Source organism: Nicrophorus vespilloides, unplaced genomic scaffold (assembly GCF_001412225.1).
Source record: "Nicrophorus vespilloides isolate i.1.1-1 unplaced genomic scaffold, Nicve_v1.0, whole genome shotgun sequence".
Taxonomy (NCBI): domain Eukaryota; kingdom Metazoa; phylum Arthropoda; class Insecta; order Coleoptera; family Silphidae; genus Nicrophorus; species Nicrophorus vespilloides.
Window position 1 is genome coordinate 238,155 of NW_017095946.1, and position 23,885 is coordinate 262,039.

The following is a 23,885-nucleotide window of genomic DNA, read 5'->3' on the forward strand; positions in this document are numbered from 1 at the left end:
AGCTAACACTATTCCAGATGGTTTTCCTATTGCCTTGTAAATATCGATCAAACGAATAATCCTCATGTTTGTTTCGTACCAAAAACAACTCAATGATTTTATTATTGCATTGTTGCATTCTTTCAATTTATGTATGTGTGTGTATCATTGTTCTTGCTTTTGAGTGATGACGAGGAAGAAGGTGCCGAGATGTCCTTCACGTACAGAAGATCAAATGCTGCCCCAGAGAAATACATACAATTTAGTGGTATTTAAAGTCGTGCAGGAATGATTATTAAAAAAAGTGCATAATCGCCGTTTATTGCTCGCAGCGAAAAACGTCTGAGAGATCTTCGTGTGCATCGCAAATTGCAAACGGAGGCAATTAAAACGGACTTTGCCGAAATGCATTCAATCGTCGAGTTATTTTTATATCCTGCACACCTACAACCAACCGCAGATGGCATTTCAATATGAAAATGCAAACTTTCAAACTGAGAAATTGCTTCCATAAATCTGATCAGATGAATCATAAAAATTCTATTTACTAGTTAATACCATTCATTTATTAATAAAATATTATAAAGAGATACTATTGAGTTTCCCATCTACTAGAGAATTAGACCTCCATAAATATATTTTAATAAAACAAAACTTAATTAATTAGCGAGTTTCATTTCTTTTACAATATATAAATAACTGAATTCGACGAAGCTCAAATTGAAATTTTCTAACAATTACATATAAAAAATACATAAATAGTAATATTTATTGCAACAACCATAATACAAACTTAACAAAATAACATAATAAAAATAAAACTAAATTGAATTGTAGCAAATGACCCAAAAAATAATTATAAAATAAAAAAAATATAATCATTATTAAACAAGAATTTAAGAAATATTTAAATGTCCAATAAATTCTCTTTATTTCAAACAATTATAATATATTCATTTTAACATATTTATTGATCAAATAATATGACCTATTGATTTTTTTTGGTCCATCAAACAATTATTTAATTTAAATTTCGTTTTCATTTGAATTGATGTTTCTTCTAGAATCCTCAGACCAACCCAAACAGTTCAAGGACTTCAGTAAACTTTCCGACTAGTTCCGGTACAACCTAATCATTTTCTACGACACAATTTTTATTATGAAATTCTTCAAAATAATTGTAAATATGTGTAAAAAAAAAGTTATATGAGAACAATTTGCAAACAATAATAAGACAGAAGCAGATGATCTTCTTTTATTTGTAGTTTCATTATTATTGTATCAAAATGTTTGTTTTTATGTAACTATTACAATAAAATTTATTATAATTTTTATTAAACTATAATAATTTTATACTAAATTATGTAAGTCTAGATAACTTAATATTGAATTATTTTTATTTTATTCGACTTTCAGTTAGATTTATCTTCGTATTGATTTTTTTTTTCGATTATTAGTAATTATCATTAAGAAATATGCCATTCTCTAACAGATGGCGATCTAAACTTATATTTATTGTATGCAACAATACAAACAACAAACCGACAATCTATTATATAATTTAAAAAAATAATCAGGTTTTGTTAAGTGTGACATCTTCTAATGAATAGAAACACTAATTCTGAGATTTAAGATTATAGTAGTTAACAAAATACTCACACAATTAAATTATTTAATCCAATATTGTTATTCTTTTACATTTATAACATAGTTCTGATCCATTTAGACTAGACCGCAAACATTAAAAAAAATAGTAATATTTGTTGTAACAATAAATTACCAAAATATAAACTCAATACAATAATATAATAGAAATTAAATTAAACTGCTGCTAGGGGCTATTGCCCTTAAAATATTATTTTATTAAGAAAATGTATGTTGGTTTTATTAATGTTATATTTAATCTACGCTATACATAACAAGAGACGTAAATATGAAGACTATAAACTGAGATATATTAATTTAATACGAAGTGGGTATTAATTGATAAATTTATGTCACATTTATATGTCTCAAAACACGCACAGTGCGGATGCAACATTACATGAGAAACATGAAAATCTATGCAAATTATTTGATTTTATCCAAAGGATAAATTCAGATAAAATAAAATACTTTGATCATATTTCAAATTAGTATTCATTATTCGCATTGGATCAATATGGTAATTATGCCATAACTATGTAAATCTTCATAAATTAAGCGTATAATCCACGTCGAATTATTGCGTGATCACTTGTTTGTAATCCCTCGCTTAAAGCTAAGCATTGAGACTTCCTATGTTTATTCAATAGAAAATATTTTAACTACTTAAGTATTCATAAATTACAAGAATATCTATTTATAGTAAATATTTAGATTTTAACAAAACCATAAAAGCAACATTAAATTTCACTTCTATTGCTTCTTCGTGAATAAAACCACCAAAAATCAAGATTCTATCACGCTAACTCAAATGTCACGACGCTTATATAAACAAGTTTGCAACATGTGTTCTATTGGATTTCATGTAATTTGCATTACATTAATTATTTCCAAATTCGAAGCGACGTTGTTCTACAACATAGACAGACAAAACAGAGATACCTGAAACATCTCTTTTGCGGAACGTTTTTTGACTCGATGGTAAAGATCAAATGCGGCGAATAGCACGACTCTCCTGCCTTTTTATATAATTCCCATCCCATCCGCAACATTCACGAACCGTCCGCCACTCCTTGAGCATTTTTCATTGACCTAAACAGTTTGTTTAAGATGATAATAAATTATTTACATATAAAACTTCGACATTTTACATGCACACGTTTTTTTTCTACGCTTCGCGGAATGAAGGAAAAAAATAATCTACACCTTCGGATTCTTGCATAAAAATAACGTTTATTTAGTTTTCATTTAAATTAAATTAAGAGAAAAAAATATAGAAATTTTTGTAATTAATAAATAATCAATTAGGTAGCAAATAAACATAAAGAAAGTTATTTGAATATCATTAATAAAATGTTGTATGAGTATTTGTATTATGTTAGTTTCTATCTACGAAACAATTTATTTTTCCCAGTTTAAGAAATATCCCTGAGGTACATTGCTTAACTCTTGTAAAAATCTATAAAATAAAAAATATATAGACACGCAACGTTTAATTAATTAAATTAAAGCGTTTATTTGTGTGTAAATTCCAATCGATTTTTTGTACACTTTTACTTTCAATATTTCCCAATGTCCAAATAAATTGGATAATTTAATAATAGAAAACATAAGTATTGAGTGTAAACAAAATTGTGTAAAAAAAATAATTCGTGTTTCTTTCATTACATTGTTTTAGTGCGGATTGTTTTAGTATATTTGATTCTTTTCAAAAGTAATTAACTTTTCTTCTGCGAATTGCTCGTAAAATCTGACCCCCCGTTTTTACATGTGGCAACATTCTAAACGTTTCTAAATGTCACAGAGGCCATGGATGGTGCCGATGATCATCATGATGTGGTCTTCTCGCTCTTTGTTACGCACGCTTATGTAACGTCGTACATTCCAATAGATTTTTTCCCAAGATATCGGAGCTTCTCGAACAACGGAGAACTCAACGATGGAATAAATCCAGTTCATTTTTTTTTTATTTGTTTGTTTATTTGTTTCTTCTTCGATCCGCAATGCCAAACCGTTCATTATATACTCGATAATTAATGGCATTATTGTTATTTGTTACATGTGCACTTTTCATATTCAATTTTAATATAAATCTATTAGTTTAAACTACTTCATGTGCGCAATCCATACAATTGCTGACCAATTAAATAAACATTATGTCTGCATATTTTAATTCCATCTCAGAAAATCTATGTAATTCTCGATAATAATATATGTAAACTAAATAAATCATAGACTTTTAATCTAAGATCTAATGATCATATTAATTATCATATCATCTATCAAGGTTATGTAATTAAACTCTATATTTAGAAATAACTTATTAATTTATAAAAACTAATTACTTTATAGTAATACTATAAAGTAATTAAAGCTACAAGTGAAAACAATTTAAATTTTTTACTAATTTACACTTAATCATTGATAATTACGTTATAAATCATACACAAATATAAATATCTCAAATTAATATTTTTATTATGGATGTTTGACGTTCATTTTCAAATGTTACTACTTCTGCTGTTACTACTGCTGCTACTAATACTGCCACCACTGCTGCTTCTATATTACTACTGCTAGTACTAGTTCTACTGCTACTATTACGACTTTTGCTACAATTTATGCTACTACTGTTACCACTACTGCAACTACTTAATTATAAAAGATACATTTTACAAGATACAGTGTTTTAAAAATTACTCTAATAACTACAAAAATTTAAATTAACTATTTATATCTTAATATCTAAACCAGCGTTTTCCAAACTGTGAGGCGCACCTGCCTAGGGAATCGCGGACTTGTCTAAGGGAAGGCGCGATTATTAGTTACAGTGAACAATTTTCGAAATGTCTGCTAAAGTTTTATCTATTTTATGAAATTAAGAGGCGCCAAATATTTAAATATTTTTAAGGGAGGCTTAGTAATATCAAGTTTAAAAACCACTGATCTAAACCATCCTAGATCATCTAAACCTATAAACTACTTAGATTTGTACTACTACTAATAGTGTTACCAATTCTGTTATTACTGATATTCTAGTTAGATTATTTACAATATATTTCGATTTTTTTTATTAGAAAAAATTTACTTTGTTGTATAATTGAGTTTACAATGAAATAGTATTTTAAATGAATTGAGAAACATTTTCGAACTTACACGTTTCTTACGTAGGTGCATTTAATGCTATTGTTAATTAGAAATTTCAACAGAAACGATAAAAGTAAATGTCTATTTTAATAGCAAAATTCTCAAATTTTTGGATTTCCGCCTAACGCAATTTATAAATATTAATACAATATATATGAATAAATGGAATCGACTTAGTGAATAACAACGTATGTAAATTCAATAAGATAAATAGTGTATTACAAGGTGTACATTGCATAAAAGTTAAATCTTTCGGGGGAAGATCTTCGGTGTATGTGTGTATATATAAGGTAGGGAAGGTAGTTGAGTATCATATTGAATCACGAGTGCAGTGAATTACCATCATGAAAGTAGCAGTAAGTACAAATTGCATTATTCCATTCATAGTTCTACATTGGAATACGTTTTGCTCCAGATCGTCGCATTCTCTTTGTTGGCAGTCGCCTTCGCCGCCGATCAGATCCCGATCCTGGCGCAGGATTCGCAGGTGGATTTCGATGGGACGTTCCAGCATTCGTACGAAACGGGGAACGGCATTAGGGCTCAGGAGCAAGGCGTGATTAAGAACGCTGGAAACAAAGATGCGGAAACCGCCGAGGTTCAAGGATCTTATCAGTACACGGCTCCGGATGGCACTCCCATTAATCTGCAGTACATTTCCAACGAGAATGGTTTCCAACCGCAGGGTGCCCATCTCCCAGTTGCTCCCACACCGCCTCCAATTCCATCAGCCATCCTCAAAGCTTTGGACTGGATCGCAGCTCATCCGCAACCGCAGCAGAAATTGTAAAATAGACTGTCCACGTTTTTATTTTCGTTTTTGAATATTTGCCACCAATCATTGTTTTCTCACTGTTTTAACTGTATGCATGTTTGGGACACACTTTTATTGTTTAAGAACACATACACATATGCTCTAGTGTTGTGCCATTGTTTAATCATTAAATATATATAATTTTTATTATAAAACACAATGAATTTATATAATTATTATTATTCAATCCTTCTTCTATGAGTTCTCTTTCTACAATACTAAGTATTTTCATCAATAAAGCATATAACATCAAGAGAAAAATAAAAATATAAACAGAAAAATTAGATAATATAATAAAATGTATTGTAAAATATACATATTTTGGGCAGAAGTGATTTTTTTTTAAATAATTATTGTAAGAAAAATGTTTAGTTTTCTTTTTTTGTAGTAATAAAGAATATTATACATATTTCATATATTTACATACAGAAACCTTTTATTTTTATTAATTTACCAGTAGTAACCATTTAATCTTCATGATATTTTCTAATTGTTGCGAATAGATTTCTATGTATTGTAATTAGTAATCAATCCGGGTTACTTTTCTCATAAATAATAATAACATTCATTTCAATAATTAAACATACATATAAATATAGAAAATTACGCTAAAAATATTAATAAAATAAATAAATATTTTAATAGAATAAACCGACCAATATATAAGTATTCTTCAAATCAGTTAATAAAAAACGTGAACTTATTAAAAAAATAGAACAACAAATGTGTCAATAAATTAGTTAGTATGTGTCGTATAAGAGATTAAAATGAATTAGATTATGGTTTAGTCTGGTTCCAATTAATCTTTCTTGTGTGAGTCCTTGACGACAAGAGTCCCTGAATAAAAGCGAGTTTGTTGTAGAAGTCCCAAAAAATTCGAAGTATAAATAGAAGTCGCAGATCGGTAAGAGGCATACTAAATCTCAAGTTCGATAAAGTAGCATCAAAAATGAAAGTAGCAGTAAGTGGCATCATCAAGTATTCTGCAATTTCAAATATTAATGTAAATACTTTATTTAAATTAGATTGTAGCCTTCGCTTTCCTGGCCGTCGCCTTCGCCGCCCAATCCGATGAGCAAGCTCCAATCGTCTCCCAAGACTCTGAAGTCAACTTTGATGGATCTTACCATCACTCTTATGAGACCGGAAACGGAATCTCCGCCCAAGAACAAGGTGTGTTGAAGAACGCCGGAAGCAAGGATGGTGAAGCCGAAGAAGTCCAAGGATCTTACCAATACACCGCTCCAGATGGTACTCCAGTTAAGGTACAATACGTCGCCAACGAATTCGGTTTCCAACCACAAGGAGACCATCTTCCAGTTGCCCCAACTCCACCACCAGTACCAGCTGCCATCCTCAGGGCTTTGGAATACATCCGTACCCACCCACAAGAACCAGAAAAGAAATTCTAAGAAGACTGCCATATATGCTCCGATTTTGGATACATAACTATTTTGAAACTACACTCGTTCATTTTATAAATGCCGTGCCATTATTAGCATATTATTGTTAATTTGCAATAAATATTCTTTTTACAACAACCTATCTATATTTACTTTAATTACCAAATTAATAATTTCCTTCTAATAAAAAATACATAAAGCAATAATAATCAGCAATATTATAACAATTTTTACAAATAGTTAGTATAACCAATGATTACAATTATTTATTACGTTAATCTATATTTTGATAATTGCATACATTAGGTAATTATAATATAATGAGTTAATTAGAATGATTTTAGTAGTTCGTTCTTTACATTTTTTTATCAAATTTCTTCAATTATAAAATTCTGCTTTTGCATATCAAACTTTTCATAATTGGATTTTAATTTGACATTTCCTTGGATAAAAATTCTTCTAATGTGCAATTAATTTTACTAACATTAATTGTGCTCATTAAATTCTTTCAATGTTTATGAAATTTCTTCTAAAATTCATTTCAAGATATAAATTAAATACTTGTATACAATGGAACCTCGAGTTTAATTCGTTCCAAAATTTCCGGATTTTTACTCGTATAGTGAAACATATTCAAAAATGCACATAATATATGTACACAAGTTTTAAAAATGATGTAGCATGTGCGAAATCCGGGACTTCTCTTCTCATCGTCACTCGTTATGCGAAACGTCGCTCGTTAAGCGAGTCATTTTTTTTACAATTAATTATGATCTTTCCACTGTACTTATAAATAAAATCTGATTGTGTTAAAATTTAAAAATTGTTTTATTTATATAAAAAAATGGCACAATATGTACATAATGGAAGAGTGTAGTGGATTCAAATTAGTTCACAGATATCACATTTCTTAGAATTTCCTGGTTGGTTCTTGTGGTTGAGGATGGGTGCGGATCCATTCCAGAGCCTTGAGGATGGCAGCTGGTACTGGTGGTGGGGTTGGGCCGACCGGCAGAAGATCTCCTTGTGGTTGGAAACCGAACTCGTTGGCAACGTATTGGATCTTGACTGGGGTACCATCTGGAGCGGTGTATTGGTAAGATCCTTGGACTTCCTCGGATTCACCATCCTTGCTTCCGGCGTTCTTCAAGACACCTTGTTCTTGGGCGGCAATTCCGTTGCTGGTTTGGTAATCGTACTTGTAGGAGCCATCTGGGTTGATTTCGGCATTTTGGGAAAGGATTGTAGCCTGCTCGTCGGATTGAGCGGCGAAGGCAACAGCCAAGAAAGCGAACGCAACAATCTGAATGAGAGAGAAAAAATATTGATAATTCGAATAAATTTGTAGTTTATGTTAAGAAATAGCTGTACTTACAAGAACCTTCATGTTGATTAGTCTTCACCGGATTGTGCAAATCGAATGATGATCCCACTTACTTCTCTCACACTATTTATACCCGATTCCAACCGAAAGTTTTTCCACATAGCTTTCATAATATTTAATAATTCATTTTTGTATACATATATAGGAGATTATGAATATATCAGAAATTACTTTTAGAAATATAAAAATTACTTAATCATCAATTAAGAAAAATATCCTCTTTACCTATTTATAATACGATTACAAATTTATTTAAACCTAAAACAAAGAACAAAAGAAACCAAAAAATGTACTATTAAAAAACATAAGTACACATTTTTAATATCATAATATGGACCAGCGACCTAAATTTGTTTACCTTTTTATATCTATTTTTGGTTGTATTGTTTATTTAATTGTATATTTATTGCAACAAATATTGTTATTATTATTTTAAGAAATTGAAAACATGTAATATAAAAAACAATATAATAATAAATTTTGTAGCTATTTAACAGATTGTTTTTTGTTAAATTTATACTTATTTGTATTCAATATAGTAATTGAAAAAATAAATAAAAACTAGACTAAAGTTTCATTCAAAACAATTTAGATTTTTTTTATTCATTTGATAATTGACAAACAACATTTATTGATAGATATATTAATTATTGATATATTTTTCATATTCATTTAGATATTAATATTTTTGAAAATATTAATATATATTTTTGTATATTTTTTAATCTCATGCTTAATCAACATTGATGATCGTTATATAAAGTACCGTTATAACATTTTACAAATGAGACACGTTTTTATTTACATATTTTCCATTTCTTGCAAAAAAACGTGAAGTTTGTATCAAATTTCTACCGAAAACCCATCTTCTCAGATTTTACTTTTTACATAAGATTTTTTTTCTTATAATAAAATAAGTTGAATAACCCTATTAAAAAAAATACCAGACAAAAATGTTAATAAGGTAACATTTACATATATTCCAAAACTGGAAACTATGCGGATGTGAAACATTATTGAACAAATTTAATTTGATTGTTATTATATTATTTATTATATTTGCTACTAAGCAGATCGAAAATATGTAGTAATTTCTTTTTTAATAATTAATAACAATTATATTTGCATTTAACAATGAATTAAATTTGATTATTTATATTTTTATTTGGGGTTAAATAGAGCAACGGTTAGCATGTTATGAGCAAGGGTTCAATCTCAATTATGTTAGACCCCTTGTAAGCTTTCTCTATTATCAATGAATAGTCACATGAAGATCATTTAGACATCCAACAAAGTCGATGGATACATTGACAGTGTTAACACTAGAAAGGCAGTAGATACAAACAGTACTTTTCTCTAAAAAAAAACCTCTCTAGCGGAAACAGCGTCGCATTAAAATACAAATTTGTAAAGACTGGTGAAACTTCCATTGGGAAAGTTTACCAAAAAACTAAAATAAAATTTCAAACAAAAAAAAATAGTAAAAAATTGGTAAATGAAAACATAATCATTAATTAACAAAAAATATGTCTATTTATTATATCTAATGGCACATGTACAGAATGCATGAATGATTTTTCAAATGATCAAACGATTAAATTTAGAATTTCTTTTCTTCCGGTTGTGGATGGGCACGAATGTATTCCAAAGCCTTGAGGATTGCGGCTGGTACAGGTGGTGGAGTTGGCAAATGGTCACCCTTTGGTTGGTATCCCAATTCGTTGGCTACATACTCGATTTTGATTGGTTTACCATCAGTGGCAGTGTATTGGTAAGAGCCCTTAACTTCGAAAGCTTCCGTATCCTTGTTTCCTGCGTTTTTCAACACACCGCTTTCCTGTGCAGAGATTCCGTTTCCAGTTTCGTAATCATATTTGTAGGATCCATCGGCATTGATTTCGTAATTCTGGGTGATGATTTTGGCTTCTTCGTCGGATTTGACTGCACAGGCAACGGCCACAAAAGCGAGGACGACAATCTGTAGAATAAAGAAATAACATTAATTAGCACTTAATTAGCATTTAGAATACGATTCACTTACGAAAGATTTCATGTTGATGATTGTACACTGGATTCTGTAAATCGAATGATGATTTAGCATAATCGTGTCTTAGTATTTATACCCATACGAATCCGAAAGTTTTTCGGAATAACTTTCATCACAATTAATAATTCAGATTTTTTTTATAAGAAAAGAAATTATAATAGTACTATAATACATTTATATATATTGTTTTTATAGTTACATAAAAGTAATCATTGTATAATAATAAACTATTCTTCAACAACGTTTTAATCAGTTTATTAGTTTTTTTTATATCTTTACTTATTTAACACTCATTTTCAAGTTATTTTTTAATATAATATTCATTGAAATTACTTAACATTTGATTAGTATAAATCATTGGCCTTTTGCAATGCAATAACTGTTTCAATTATTATGTAATGATGATTTAAGTATTACCTGTTCAAGTATTTCTCAACCTAATAAAGTATTTTCTTTAATTTTTTAGAAAACGTTTCATGCCTTGACATTTTTGGTGGTAAATATTGTTAATTAACATTTACAATAATAATATAACAAATCAATATACATACAATATACAAATATCTCGTTAGTATAATCCAATTTATATAACTACTTCTGAATATGTCTATTACAATCATTACTTTTAGATTACGTACTTCTATTTACTAGATTAGTTTATTCTATTAAGATCTCTATTTGAGTTTCTATTATTTTGTTATTTTTTCCTAATTTAACTATAAATACACACAGGTCTGAAAAATAGTTTTTTTTAATTACTAAACTACAACAATACCTCTCATAGTGTGATTTCGATCAATGCAGTTTCACTATAGTACGGTTTGAAAATTTCAAAGCAAACTAAATTTTACTTGAATAAAATAAAAATATAATCTAAAAAAATAGTACACAACATTATTTTTATATATAGCCGAATGATCAAGTCGCCCTACCCACGTGCAAGTGGTCACTGGTTCAAATCCTGGTCAAGCCAGGCCCTTTGTAAGCAATAGGTCCATCGTTCATCACAGATGGACAGTGAAATTAATGCATATGGACCTTTAGCCAAGTCGATGGACAATGAAAGAATTAAGGATAGCAGCAGATTCACAGTCAAAGGAAATAGTGGAATTGCAGAGCATCAATATACTACTGAAGTTAACCTACAAGACGACAGCCAAATTAAAAATCATCATAATCGTAACTATTACTCAATTTTCACATTGATGAAGAGATTCTAAATAAAATCACACGACATAAAAAAAATATATTTATTTGTTTTAATGCTATTTATTTAAAGTTCTCAATTGTTCAGTTTCAAACCGATAATGGGAGGTATTGTTGTATAACTTACTACAAAAGTTCAAAGTATACAATGTGAAGTGAAATATACTTTCTACTGGATTTGATATTTCATATACGTTTTAATACAGTTTTGTTATTTCTCTTAGATTCATAAAATATAACTATACCAAAAACTATAAACTACCACTGGATAAAAATGTTATGTGTTTTGCAAAAGATTTTACTAGATTTTCTATTTCAAATACTTTCATTATTTTTAGTATATCTATCGAATATAATTACACTAAAAATGATAAAACTACTGCATCATAAGAAGATAATGCAATTTGTAAAGAAATTGATCATTTATTAAAAAAAAAAAATATTTTTTTTGACACTATATAATATTTATTAAATTTACAAATTAAGTCAATTTAAGCTTAAATACTGAAGTCAAATTGCAATAAAAATGTAAGTAATAAATTATTTTTATTATTAATATTATTTCTATTTATATTTTTGTTGATAACACAAAAAATCATGTTGGTCAAAGTTATATACTGATAAATGCATTGTTCAAATTGAAATTTCAATTTTTGTACTGATGAACCATGAACTACATTTACGATAAAAACAACAATGTATAAGAAAATAAAAACGATTTATATTTAATATCAACATAGGTATAGTATTTACAAAATGAATATATGCATCTTAAGCACAATCGGAACTAACATTTAATAACTCTACAATTTCTTTGCAGCTTCAGCTTCTGGATGCGTGCGAATGTATTCTAGAGCCTTGAGGATGGCGGCAGGTACTGGTGGTGGGGTTGGAAGATGATCACCTTTTGGCTGGAATCCAAATTCGTTGGCAACATACTGAATTTTGATTGGGGTACCATCTGGAGCCGTGTACTGGTAAGATCCTTTGACCTCTTCGGCTTCAGTCTCCTTGTTTCCGGCATTCTTCAAAGAACCTTCCTGTTGCGCAGAAATTCCATTTCCGGTTTCGTAATCGTATTTGTATGATCCATCCGCATTGATTTCGTAATGTTGCGACACGATTTTTACCTGTTCTTCCGATTGTGCTGCGAATGCCACAGCGATGAAAGCTGATACCAACTGTAATAACAATAGTGAAAAAATTAATAATTATTTGACGAGAAGAAATATATGGAATAGTCAATATACTTACAAGAAGTTTCATGTTGATGATGAGTATACACTGGATTAATCAAATCGAATGTTGATCCTGCTGTCTTCTCTCTATCTATTTATACCCAAATTCATCCGAAAGTCTTTCTAAAACTTTCTTCAAATTTAATAATTCATTGTTTTTTTTTATTGTTTTAGCATATGAATATTATACTTTTTTATATAACATTTATACTCATAATTTATACTTTTAATTATAAAATAATTAGTTAAATGTAAAACCTTTTAAACATATATTAACTTAATATTTTATAGTTTATTTAGTTGAACTATTTTTTTCATTCATGCAACTTACATTCTGCTCATGAATACCATAATAATTATGATTCCCGTGCAGAAAAACCTAGGTCGATAGCCTTATGGCATGTTACATTTATAGTAAGTTTATATAATTGTTATTTTAATTACTTTTTACAATTATTTTGGGTTTTAATTTGTTTTTTTTTTTAGGAATATTTTGTATGATTCTGGTCTGGCCCCACTTAAAACAAGAGAGTATCAAATCTTGAAATGGATCCACAAATATTTGATAATACGTTAATTAATTAACTAACTAATATAATAAGTATTAAATTATGTAATATATAAAAACTTAATATACATAAGCTTCAAACGATATGAAATTAATAAAATTAAAAAAATAAGTCAAATTAATATTTAATTTATGATATCATAAAAATATACATAACATTTTGTATAACAAGGAAAATTTTATATTAGTTAAGTTAGTAAGAGGTTTAAGACAAATTGTGATTTTCACAAATTATTTTGTTTATATACGAATAGATTTATATTCATAAAGCAACTATATGGTTACTTTAGCAAATGTTTTGTAAGTACTCTCATAAGCTCGTATATAACAAATTATCGTTGATATATACTTATTTAATAATTACTTACTATATTAGTTATAGAACTATGATGACGTGGTACCGGCGGCCCTAATCTAAATTGCACCCAAATAAAAATATATTTCTGCCCTCAAATAGTAAAACTAACGGGTGTCTAAAGCCAACTACTTCCATAGCATAGCCATTCAAGAAAGATTAGAGCTCTATGATTTTCTTTGTATCAAATCAAATGGAGCCTTAAATTAAGATATGCTTAATTTCTGAAATAAAAATGTATCTAATGCCATCAAATACAAGTTGGCTTTGGGCTACGATATACAAATTTGCTTAGGCCTTATGAAGTTTTAGGGGCTTGAATAATATTTTTCGGAACAAACATTTGATATCGCCAAAGAATATAGGAATAAATAAAAAATCAGAGTTTTCTTTAAGGTATCATGGCACAGCCTTTATAAATCAAGGTTAAATCGTTAAAATATTATCGCTAATTTAGAATTTCCTGGTTGGTTCTGGTTGTTGTGGGTGAGTGCGGATGTATTCCAAAGCCTTGAGGATGGCAGCTGGTACTGGTGGTGGAGTTGGGGCAACTGGAAGATGATCTCCTTGTGGTTGGAAACCGAATTCGTTGGCGACGTATTGTACCTTAACTGGGGTACCATCTGGAGCGGTGTATTGGTAAGATCCTTGGACTTCTTCGGCTTCACCGTCCTTGCTTCCGGCGTTCTTCAATACACCTTGTTCTTGGGCGGAGATGCCGTTTCCGGTTTCATAAGAATGATGGTAAGATCCATCGAAGTTGACTTCGGAGTCTTGAGAGACGATTGGAGCCTGCTCGTCGGATTGAGCGGCGAAGGCGACGGCGAGGAATGCGAATGCTACGATCTACGAAAAAAGATTTCATTGGCGATTCGTTACAAAACTACAGATTTAATTTATTGGTTTGGGAAAGGAATATACTTACGGCGACCTTCATGTTGATGAGGATTCACTGAATTTTATAAATCAAATGATGATCTTCCTTCGATCTCGCACAATATTTATACTCGAAACTCAGCCGAAAGTTCTAACCGGCTTTCATAACATTGAATGAAATAGCGAAGGTGTGTATAAATCTCCTCTTTTTTTATATACTAATAATACTGCTATTTCCACATGAGATATAATACTTACTCCTAATAAAATTACAAATAACATTTACACAAGGATATTTAACACAAAAAATATTCAATTAATCAATGAACCTATTTTATTTTGTAGAAAATTAATTACAAACCACGAAAAGTAAATTTATCCGTTATAAAAAATTACTAATATTGTCATTTCTACTTCATGTAATTATTTTTATTCAAAAAGTATATTATCATAATTTGATTTTTCAAAAATCACAATTATTTAATTTTAAAATTTTAAAATTTCAATTTTTTTATTTAATTACTTTCTACAATTTTTAACATACTGTTTAAAATTCTTGAATTTAACCCTTTCCATCTCTGTGATTGCAAATGGAATCATTAATTTTAGAATTCAATTTTGTCATTCGTCGATTTAAACTGTTAAAAGCAAGTAATATTAATTGAAGCTAGATGTATTTTTAGTAGTAGGTAATGTTGAATTATGAAAAAACAGGTAAGATGTTTTTATGATTAAATAAGTGCTTTTATAAAGATTTAAATAAAACAAAACCAAAATTATAAAAATGGGCTGGAATGGGTTAAGTATGTATTCTATACGTACGTAATAATTTAAATTATTAAATAAATACAAAATAATAAAAAAAAATGGATAAATTATTTATTAAATTTTTTAAATTCCGGGCAGAAAGACTTATGGTCAATACGCGTTTGTATCAGTTATTTTTTTTTGAAATTATGTATATTTATTTTATTCTTTTTATTTCTGTAGAAGTTTTTTTTTGTATGACTGATGCAATAAACATTATTATTATTGTTAAATTTAAAATATTTACTTGATTACTTGATATAAAGAAAAAATATTACGATTAATCATAAACAAGCTAAATAAACGTTTTGAAACATTTTATTGTACTATGTTAAAATATTACGAATTAATTCTTATTATATAATTAACAAATTATACGGTACTCATTCGACCATATCAAAAATTGAAGCTCTGCATATAACTTTCGAAAATTATTGCCATTCAAAATTATTTACATTACGCTATTATTTATTACCGCGTTTCTATATATACATTTTTTCCGCCGCTCAATAAAGCTGATTATATAACGTTTCGTCTGCTTTAACGACAATATATAATTATGCAAATAGATCTCAAATTTTAAATGAAAAAAAATGTCGATATCGAAACCGTTTAGTAAAAAAAACAACTATCCATTTGTATATGCTAATTAATCCATTAATAAATCATAGAAAATTAGATTCTGCGCCGTTGAAATTATAATACAAAGGCTATCGATCCCAGATTCCATCGGATCCATTGAATATTTCAAGCAATATCATTTTTTTTTCAATCAATGAATATGACAACATTTGCACATAGGTATCCACATTCACATATTAATTTGCAAGTAAAAATACTTAGTGAGATCTGGTATTTTATCTCATAAATTTCTTGCCACAAATTAAATTATAGAAAACAGACATAACATCGTAATTCAAAATATCTAATTTTCTTGCAATATAAACGTCCTACTGAAAAGTTTGGTTTTATTAAAGAAAATTGATCATTTTCTTATTGGGTTAAGTTAACATTTTAATCATTTGTTTTATCTAACTGGAAATAATATAGTGTAACATATTGTATATAGCTATTTCAGTTTTAATTGTAACAAGAACCTGTGAATGTAACTGATATGTTTTCAATCAATAATTAAATAATATCTTAATAAAACATACAAATCATGTAGTATGTAGAACTTCTGCGCAACAACTGACTAAATCTATACATGTTAATAGTTGTTTTGTATAAATGTAATAAAACGACGATTTTCATTAAACTTATTTTTTAATATCAACAATGGCACAGTCTGTAGAAAAATCAGTTTCTCAAAATCATATCAATTTGTTTAATCAGTTATTAAGAAATTTAATGTTTCTTTCCAACTTCTGGTTGTTGTGGGTGGGTACGGATGTATTCCAAAGCCCTAAGGATGCGGCTGGTACTGGTGGTGGAGTTGGGGCAACTGGAAGATGGTCTCCTTGTGGTTGGAAACCGAATTCGTTGGCGACGTATTGTACCTTAACTGGGGTACCATCTGGAGCGGTGTATTGGTAAGATCCTTGGACTTCTTCGGCTTCACCGTCCTTGCTTCCGGCGTTCTTCAATACACCTTGTTCTTGGGCGGAGATTCCGTTTCCGGTCTCATAAGAGTGATGGTAAGATCCATCGAAGTTGACTTCGGAGTCTTGAGAGACGATTGGAGCTTGCTCATCGGATTGAGCAGCGAAGGCAACAGCCAAGAAAGCAAAAGCTACAATCTAAAAAAATAACAATTTTATGTTTTAATGAATCCATGTATGTTTTATTGTTTAGAAAGTAATATACTTACTGCGACCTTCATGTTGATATAAGTATTCACCGGATTTCACGAATCAAATGATGATTTCGACGACGTCTCCTACCGTATTTATACTCGAACTCGCCCGAAAAAACTACAACCGGCTTTCATTGTGCGATGCAATTCTTTTTTTTGTTACTGAGACAAAAAATGTTTGCAAAGCAGTTTCAAACTGTTAATTTATACGCATTTTTATACAGATGACAGAATGCTTAAACTAATAAAAACAATAATGATCTCAACTATAATAGTAATCTAATAAGTATACATTAAAAACAATGTTAAATTTAAACATTTAATTAATTATTACTTTATGAACAGTTAATTATGGCAATATTCAATCATCATTGCAATTTCTTATAAATTATAATTATTATCTTGGGCAGAAATAGTTCGGTCGGTACAAAAGGTTATAGAAATAAAATTTTCATAAATAAATAGAATTTCCAAAATATACATTTGTAAGTTAAATATGCCAATATCAATGTTTGTGCTCTTCATTGTAATTTAGTAAATTTTTCTACTGTGAAATTATGTTTGTTTATAAGAAATGTATTTTGAATTTTGCTGCACAACAGATTTATTTTCATAGTATCAGGGGTCGACCAACTTTTTGGATCAAAGAGCCACGCCTGTTAAAAATCGTCTAGGGAGCCGCACAATCGCTATTTTTACTACGGATATGAATTTTCCAAAATTGACAACACTGTGAAAGCTGAAAGCCGCAATATATTATCTAAAAAGCCGCATTTGCCTATATAGCAAAGCACTAATGCAATTTTACAGTAGTTTAATTTCAATCAATAATTAAGTAATATCTCAATAAAACATACATTCCTGTAGAACTTCTCTGCAACAACTGACTAAATCTATACATGTTAGAAGTTGTTTTGTATATATGTAATAAAAAGACGGTTTTCATTAAACTTATTTTTTAATATCAACAATGGCACAGTCTGTAGAAAAATCAGTTTCTCAAAATCATATCAATTTATTTAATCAGTTATTAAGAAATTTAATGTTTCTTTCCAACTTCTGGTTGTTGTGGGTGGGTACGGATGTATTCCAAAGCCCTAAGGATGGCGGCTGGTACTGGTGGTGGAGTTGGGGCGACTGGAAGATGGTCTCCTTGTGGTTGGAAACCGAATTCGTTGGCGACGTATTGTACCTTAACTGGGGTACCATCTGGAGCGGTGTATTGGTAAGATCCTTGGACTTCTTCGGCTTCACCGTCCTTGCTTCCGGCGTTCTTCAATACACCTTGTTCTTGGGCGGAGATTCCGTTTCCGGTCTCATAAGAGTGATGGTAAGATCCATCGAAGTTGACTTCGGAGTCTTGGGAGACGATTGGAGCTTGCTCATCGGATTGAGCAGCGAAGGCAACAGCCAAGAAAGCGAAAGCTACAATCTAAAAAAAATGACAATTTTATGTTTTAATGAATCCATGTATGTTTTATTGTTTATAAAGTAATATACTTACTGCGACCTTCATGTTGATATAAGGATTCACCGGATTTCACGAATCAAATGATGATTTCGACGACGTCTTCTACCGTATTTATACTCGAACTCGCCCGAAAAAACTACAACCGGCTTTCATTGTGCGATGCAATTCTTTTTTTTGTTACTAAGACAAAAAATGTTTGCAAATCAGTTTCAAACTGTTAATTTATACGCACTTTTATACAGATGAAAGAATACGTAATAGTAATAAAAACAATAATGATCGTGACTATAATAGTAATCTAATTTCAATCATTTAATTAATTTTTACTTTATGAACACTCAATTATGGCAATATTTATTAATTTTATTCATCATTGAAATTACTTATAAATCATAATTATTATCTTGGGCAGAAATAGTTCGATCGGTACAAAATGTTATAGAAATAAAATTTGCATAAATAAATACCAACTTTTTGGATCAAAGAGCCACTTGCCTGTTAAAAATCGTCTAAGGAGCTGCACAATCTCTATTTTTACTACGGAAATGAATTTTCCAAAATTGACAACACTGTGAAAGCTGAAAGCCGCATTTGCCTATATAGCAAAGCACTAATGCAATTTTACAGAACATTAATTATAGTTTGTTTTATTTTTTAAATTAAAATGATGTGTTTGGTACCATTGTCAATTGAAGTTTATTATATTAATATTTTTTACTTTTTTAGTAATGCTACTCCAGATACTTAGTGAGCATTTATTATTTTTGGTGATCATTTATTAAATTTGGTAATGATTATATTTAATTCAGTTATAAAATTCACACGGAATTCCATATAAAAATAGGCGCTAATATTTTATTTTGTCAACATTATTTGCTATTGATATTATGTCAGAAGTTATTTGATATTCATGTAGTGTACACAATCTAGAATGTTTTATGAACAATGCAGATATTAGTGTTACAAAAATGCAATAACTAAATTTGTTCAAATGATTCGTTGTAGTCAAGAAATTGGAAGAAATGGGTGTTAATAATTATTAAAAAATATATACATTTCTATCTATAATTATATCAATTGACTAAAGACTTTCAAGAAAATACTGTAAATTGAATTGTAAAAAGTAAATTTGTATTGCAGTTCAATATTTTTTTTGATAAAAATTAATAAGTTACCAAGTTTATAAATTATTATTTTTTTATATCACATATTATTTTAGTAATTATATAAATATATAACGCTAAGAAGCATAATCAGATTCGATAATTTACTTCCATTAACAATGGTTATGTTTCTTTCGTAATTAGATAAGACTTATTAAAACAACATAAATATTCAAGTATTATTTTTAATATTTTCAATGGTACATTATTTACAAACAGTCATTTTTAAAAGAATCCAATTAAACTTAATGTTTCTTTTCATCTTCTGGTTTGTATGGGTGGGTACGAAGGAAGTCCAAAGCCTTGGCGATGGCAAGTGGTACTGGTGGTGGAGTTGGGGCAACTGGAAGATGATCTCCTTGTGGTTGGAAACCGAATTCGTTGGCAATGTATTGGACCTTAATTGGGGTACCATCAGGAGCCGTGTATTCGAAAGATCCTTGGACTTCTTCAGCTTGGGTTTCCTTGTTTCCGGCGTTCTTCAATACACCCTGTTCTTGGGCGGAGATTCCGTTTCCGGTTTCATAAGAATGATGGAAAGATCCATCGAAGTTGACTTCGGATTCTTGAGATACAATTGGAACATGCTCATCGGATTGAGCGGCAAAGGCGACAGCCAAGAAAGCGAATGCTACAATCTAAGAAAAAGTGAATAATTAAAGCCAAAAGATCAGCAATGTTGAACTTCTAGACTTACTGCGACCTTCATGATGATGTGAGGATTCACTGAATTTTACAAATCAAATGATACTTTCTGTATCATCCCGTTCAATATTTATACCAAAAATGTAAACAATAAAAAGAACCGGCTTTTGCAGTTTCGTATCATCAATTTTTTTTTGTTTTATAATTAAAGCAAGATGTTGGTATTTAAAAATTCAAATAACAATTAATTTTTTCAATATTTTATTTCAATTATAATATAATTTGTAGTATAATATTAATACACTTACAGCTAAATTTCACATATTTTTAATAATTTATTTCATCTTGTAATAAAAGATTGAAAATTGATAAACAATTTATATTAAATGTGTGTAAATAGAATACATTCAGTATTGCATATTATTTTGAATAATTATTTATGCTGGCCTTGACTTTAAAGCGCTTAATGTTTCGTTATTTAAATTAATGGGTTTCTTGGACATTTGCACTTAGGAAACTTCAGCTATTAGGCGCGTGATATTAATATATCTTAACGTAACGAGAAGACCTCGGTCCTCCGTATTTTGGGAACCAATAAATTTTATTATCTAATCTAATTATATTCTCATCGAAGTTATGCATCAACGCGTCATTTTCTACTTATTCGCCTTGAATGTCCATTGTGTAATTGGGGAAAGTTTCAATAATCCATCTTTTATTGATTCATACCTTCAATTTATAGTAGTCACAAATTGAGAAAGCCTTAGCAAAAAAAATACTAAAATAATTAACAATTGAAATAAGCATTCATTACAACACGATTGAAACAAATTCTGTAACATAATTAATAATTATATAATATAAAAAATCCATTTAATTAAATTTCTTTATAATATGATAAAATTTCTACTGAAAAAATATAATTAATTAATTATTAATTTGTTTAAGTTTATGATGTACCTTTAATAAATATATAATTTAGAGTGAAAATACTGTACAATTTGTATTAATGAAGAGACAGCCTGAAAGTTTCTAACCGAACTAAATAAAAATTCAGCAAAATATAAACAAATTTTAAATAATTAATTCAAATAACAATGAACATTATTGTGTTCATTCTAAACGTGCGATTATTTAATATAAACAATTCATATTAAAAAAAAACATTCCATTGGTTCTAATTTGCGAAACAAGACTATCGACCTGAGTCATTTCTCATGGAGAAATGCAATTTGAAGTTACAATAAAGATTCAATTTGACTACCAAAATTTGTTTTTTACCACTATAAATTTGTAAAACTCAAATAACTGAAGCAAATTAATAATGTTTTTAAAAATATATGTATGAATTTGATGGAAATAAACTTTTTAAAATTATGATAAATATCAGATATATAGAGAAAATCTTATATTTAATATCAACAATGGAACATTATTTACAAAATCAGTACAATGATTCAATTAATTTAGAATTTCTTTTCTGGTTCTTGTGGGTGGGTACGGATGTATTCCAAAGCCCTGAGGATGGCGGCTGGTACTGGTGGTGGGGTTGGGGCGACTGGAAGATGGTCTCCTTGTGGTTGGAAACCGAATTCGTTGGCGACGTATTGTACTTTAACTGGAGTACCATCTGGAGCGGTGTATTGGTAAGATCCTTGGACTTCTTCGGCTTCACCGTCCTTGCTTCCGGCGTTCTTCAAGACACCTTGTTCTTGGGCTGAGATGCCGTTTCCGGTTTCATAAGAGTGATGGTAAGATCCATCGAAGTTGACTTCGGAGTCTTGGGAGACGATTGGAGCTTGCTCATCGGATTGAGCAGCAAAGGCAACAGCCAAGAAAGCGAATGCAACAATCTATAACAAAAAATGTGTCATTTATTAGTAAATGAAATAATATTATATATTTGTTAATTCATTAGAAAGTAAAATACTTACAGCGATCTTCATTTTGGTGTGTGAATGCACTGAGATTTACAAATCAAATGATGATCTTCCTCTCATCTTCCACGTTATTTATACTCAAACACACCAACATTTGGTAACCGACTTTCTTAATAGTAGTTTTTTTTTAATATTGTTTAAATTTATTGTAAAATTATTAAATAGTTGTCTAATGCAGAGCTTGTTATCACCGTGAATTTTTTATATTCTAATTTAATTGTAACTGTTTTTTTTGCATTTAGTAATTGTTTACTTAATGTTTGCATTGGTTATGAATAAACTTTTAAATAATATTATTAGGTTGTCAGAAAAGTTTGTAAAACAATTTTTAATAATGTATACACAATTGCGCTCTGTACATTCTTTGTTTTTCATGCAACTTAAACATTCCCTCGTCCAGGATTTATAAGGTTTTACGTCTAAAAACTTTTCCAGTTGTTTTTTTTGTAGAAATTAAACATATTTGCAATGGATAGAATTTTGCAAATATCCCAATAAATTGATATCGGTAGGGCGGAAAAACCTCGGTCGATAGCCCTTTGGCCAGCCTATTAATATTTTTTTTAATTTTATGTTAGAATTTATTTATTTTAAGAGTTGTTATATTTTTTTAGTTTTTATTATTATCATTTATTTATAGAATGTACTTTTTTTCTTTTGTATTGATGTGTGGCCAATAAATTATTATTATTATTGGAAATCCGAATATGCATTATTGAGTGGAGTAATACAACTCTGTCTAACACCCACAATTTTTGTTGAAAAAAAAAATTACATAAGGGCTGAAATTGTGATATTTGTCTGTTAAATTGTGTGAAACTCATATATCGTAATGGTTTATATATCCATACTTATAAAATCGCTTGCGATTTGTCATATTTTACAAAAAATCTCTATTAATTAAGGTATCGTGTAGTACGGGTACTACTAGCAGATCTTTAATGCTGAATTCATTAGCTCTAAACATAGCAAATTACTTTCATACAATTCATTTAGCTAAAGCATATTTTGTAAGCAGAATATATCAAAGTTATTACTTTAGTGACATTTTTACTGACACAAATAATTTTATCCCAAACAAACATTTTTAAATAAGATTGAAAAGTACGTTTCAGAATATGTATACAAGTCAATTATTTTTTTAACATTTCTGATATATTTATACATCGCCAATGGAACGTAGCAAAAATCGATACGAACATTCCGGACAGTCCAATAAAAATGTCAGAAATAAAGAGAAAATCTTATATTTAATTTCAACAATGTAACATTATTTACAAAATCAGTAGAGTGGTAGATTCAATATATCAACTAATTTAGAATTTCTTTTCTGGTTCTTGTGGGTGGGTACGGATGTATTCCAAAGCCCTGAGGATGGCAGCTGGTACTGGTGGTGGAGTTGG

The 23,885-nt window shown here is 29.3% G+C and overlaps 9 protein-coding genes and 1 pseudogene across 9 annotated transcripts; 2 read left to right on the forward strand and 8 right to left on the reverse strand.

The window, feature by feature from the left end:
• Positions 1-5,093: 5,093 nt before the first annotated feature.
• Positions 5,094-5,648, forward strand: LOC108568934 (endocuticle structural glycoprotein SgAbd-2-like). The gene is made up of 2 exons (XM_017930285.1): positions 5,094-5,126; positions 5,186-5,648. The coding sequence occupies exons 1-2, from the start codon at positions 5,115-5,117 to the stop codon at positions 5,558-5,560; spliced, it is 387 nt and encodes a 128-aa protein (XP_017785774.1). The 5' UTR covers positions 5,094-5,114; the 3' UTR covers positions 5,561-5,648.
• Positions 5,649-6,501: 853 nt separating this feature from the next.
• Positions 6,502-7,068, forward strand: LOC108568937 (endocuticle structural glycoprotein SgAbd-2-like). The gene is made up of 2 exons (XM_017930287.1): positions 6,502-6,545; positions 6,610-7,068. Exons 1-2 carry the CDS (start codon positions 6,534-6,536, stop codon positions 6,994-6,996), a joined length of 399 nt encoding a protein of 132 aa, XP_017785776.1. The 5' UTR covers positions 6,502-6,533; the 3' UTR covers positions 6,997-7,068.
• A 771-nt stretch (positions 7,069-7,839) lies between these two features.
• LOC108568936 (endocuticle structural glycoprotein SgAbd-2-like) lies at positions 7,840-8,400 on the reverse strand. Its single transcript, XM_017930286.1, has 2 exons — positions 8,363-8,400; positions 7,840-8,290 (listed from the first exon to the last, which is right to left on the reverse strand). The coding sequence occupies exons 1-2, from the start codon at positions 8,372-8,374 to the stop codon at positions 7,898-7,900; spliced, it is 405 nt and encodes a 134-aa protein (XP_017785775.1). The 5' UTR covers positions 8,375-8,400; the 3' UTR covers positions 7,840-7,897.
• A 1,571-nt stretch (positions 8,401-9,971) lies between these two features.
• LOC108568940 (larval cuticle protein LCP-17-like) lies at positions 9,972-10,440 on the reverse strand. The gene is made up of 2 exons (XM_017930291.1): positions 10,413-10,440; positions 9,972-10,349 (listed from the first exon to the last, which is right to left on the reverse strand). The coding sequence occupies exons 1-2, from the start codon at positions 10,422-10,424 to the stop codon at positions 9,972-9,974; spliced, it is 390 nt and encodes a 129-aa protein (XP_017785780.1). The 5' UTR covers positions 10,425-10,440.
• A 1,987-nt stretch (positions 10,441-12,427) lies between these two features.
• On the reverse strand, positions 12,428-12,890 carry LOC108568913 (endocuticle structural glycoprotein SgAbd-2-like). Its single transcript, XM_017930263.1, has 2 exons — positions 12,879-12,890; positions 12,428-12,805 (listed from the first exon to the last, which is right to left on the reverse strand). Exons 1-2 carry the CDS (start codon positions 12,888-12,890, stop codon positions 12,428-12,430), a joined length of 390 nt encoding a protein of 129 aa, XP_017785752.1.
• A 1,306-nt stretch (positions 12,891-14,196) lies between these two features.
• Positions 14,197-14,722, reverse strand: LOC108568915 (endocuticle structural glycoprotein SgAbd-2-like). The gene is made up of 2 exons (XM_017930264.1): positions 14,711-14,722; positions 14,197-14,631 (listed from the first exon to the last, which is right to left on the reverse strand). The coding sequence occupies exons 1-2, from the start codon at positions 14,720-14,722 to the stop codon at positions 14,239-14,241; spliced, it is 405 nt and encodes a 134-aa protein (XP_017785753.1). The 3' UTR covers positions 14,197-14,238.
• A 2,093-nt stretch (positions 14,723-16,815) lies between these two features.
• Positions 16,816-17,290, reverse strand: LOC108568916 (annotated as a pseudogene).
• A 1,012-nt stretch (positions 17,291-18,302) lies between these two features.
• On the reverse strand, positions 18,303-18,779 carry LOC108568917 (endocuticle structural glycoprotein SgAbd-2-like). The gene is made up of 2 exons (XM_017930265.1): positions 18,768-18,779; positions 18,303-18,695 (listed from the first exon to the last, which is right to left on the reverse strand). Exons 1-2 carry the CDS (start codon positions 18,777-18,779, stop codon positions 18,303-18,305), a joined length of 405 nt encoding a protein of 134 aa, XP_017785754.1.
• A 1,328-nt stretch (positions 18,780-20,107) lies between these two features.
• LOC108568918 (endocuticle structural glycoprotein SgAbd-2-like) lies at positions 20,108-20,606 on the reverse strand. The gene is made up of 2 exons (XM_017930267.1): positions 20,595-20,606; positions 20,108-20,535 (listed from the first exon to the last, which is right to left on the reverse strand). The coding sequence occupies exons 1-2, from the start codon at positions 20,604-20,606 to the stop codon at positions 20,143-20,145; spliced, it is 405 nt and encodes a 134-aa protein (XP_017785756.1). The 3' UTR covers positions 20,108-20,142.
• A 1,402-nt stretch (positions 20,607-22,008) lies between these two features.
• LOC108568919 (endocuticle structural glycoprotein SgAbd-2-like) lies at positions 22,009-22,488 on the reverse strand. Its single transcript, XM_017930268.1, has 2 exons — positions 22,477-22,488; positions 22,009-22,395 (listed from the first exon to the last, which is right to left on the reverse strand). The coding sequence occupies exons 1-2, from the start codon at positions 22,486-22,488 to the stop codon at positions 22,009-22,011; spliced, it is 399 nt and encodes a 132-aa protein (XP_017785757.1).
• Positions 22,489-23,885: the final 1,397 nt, after the last annotated feature.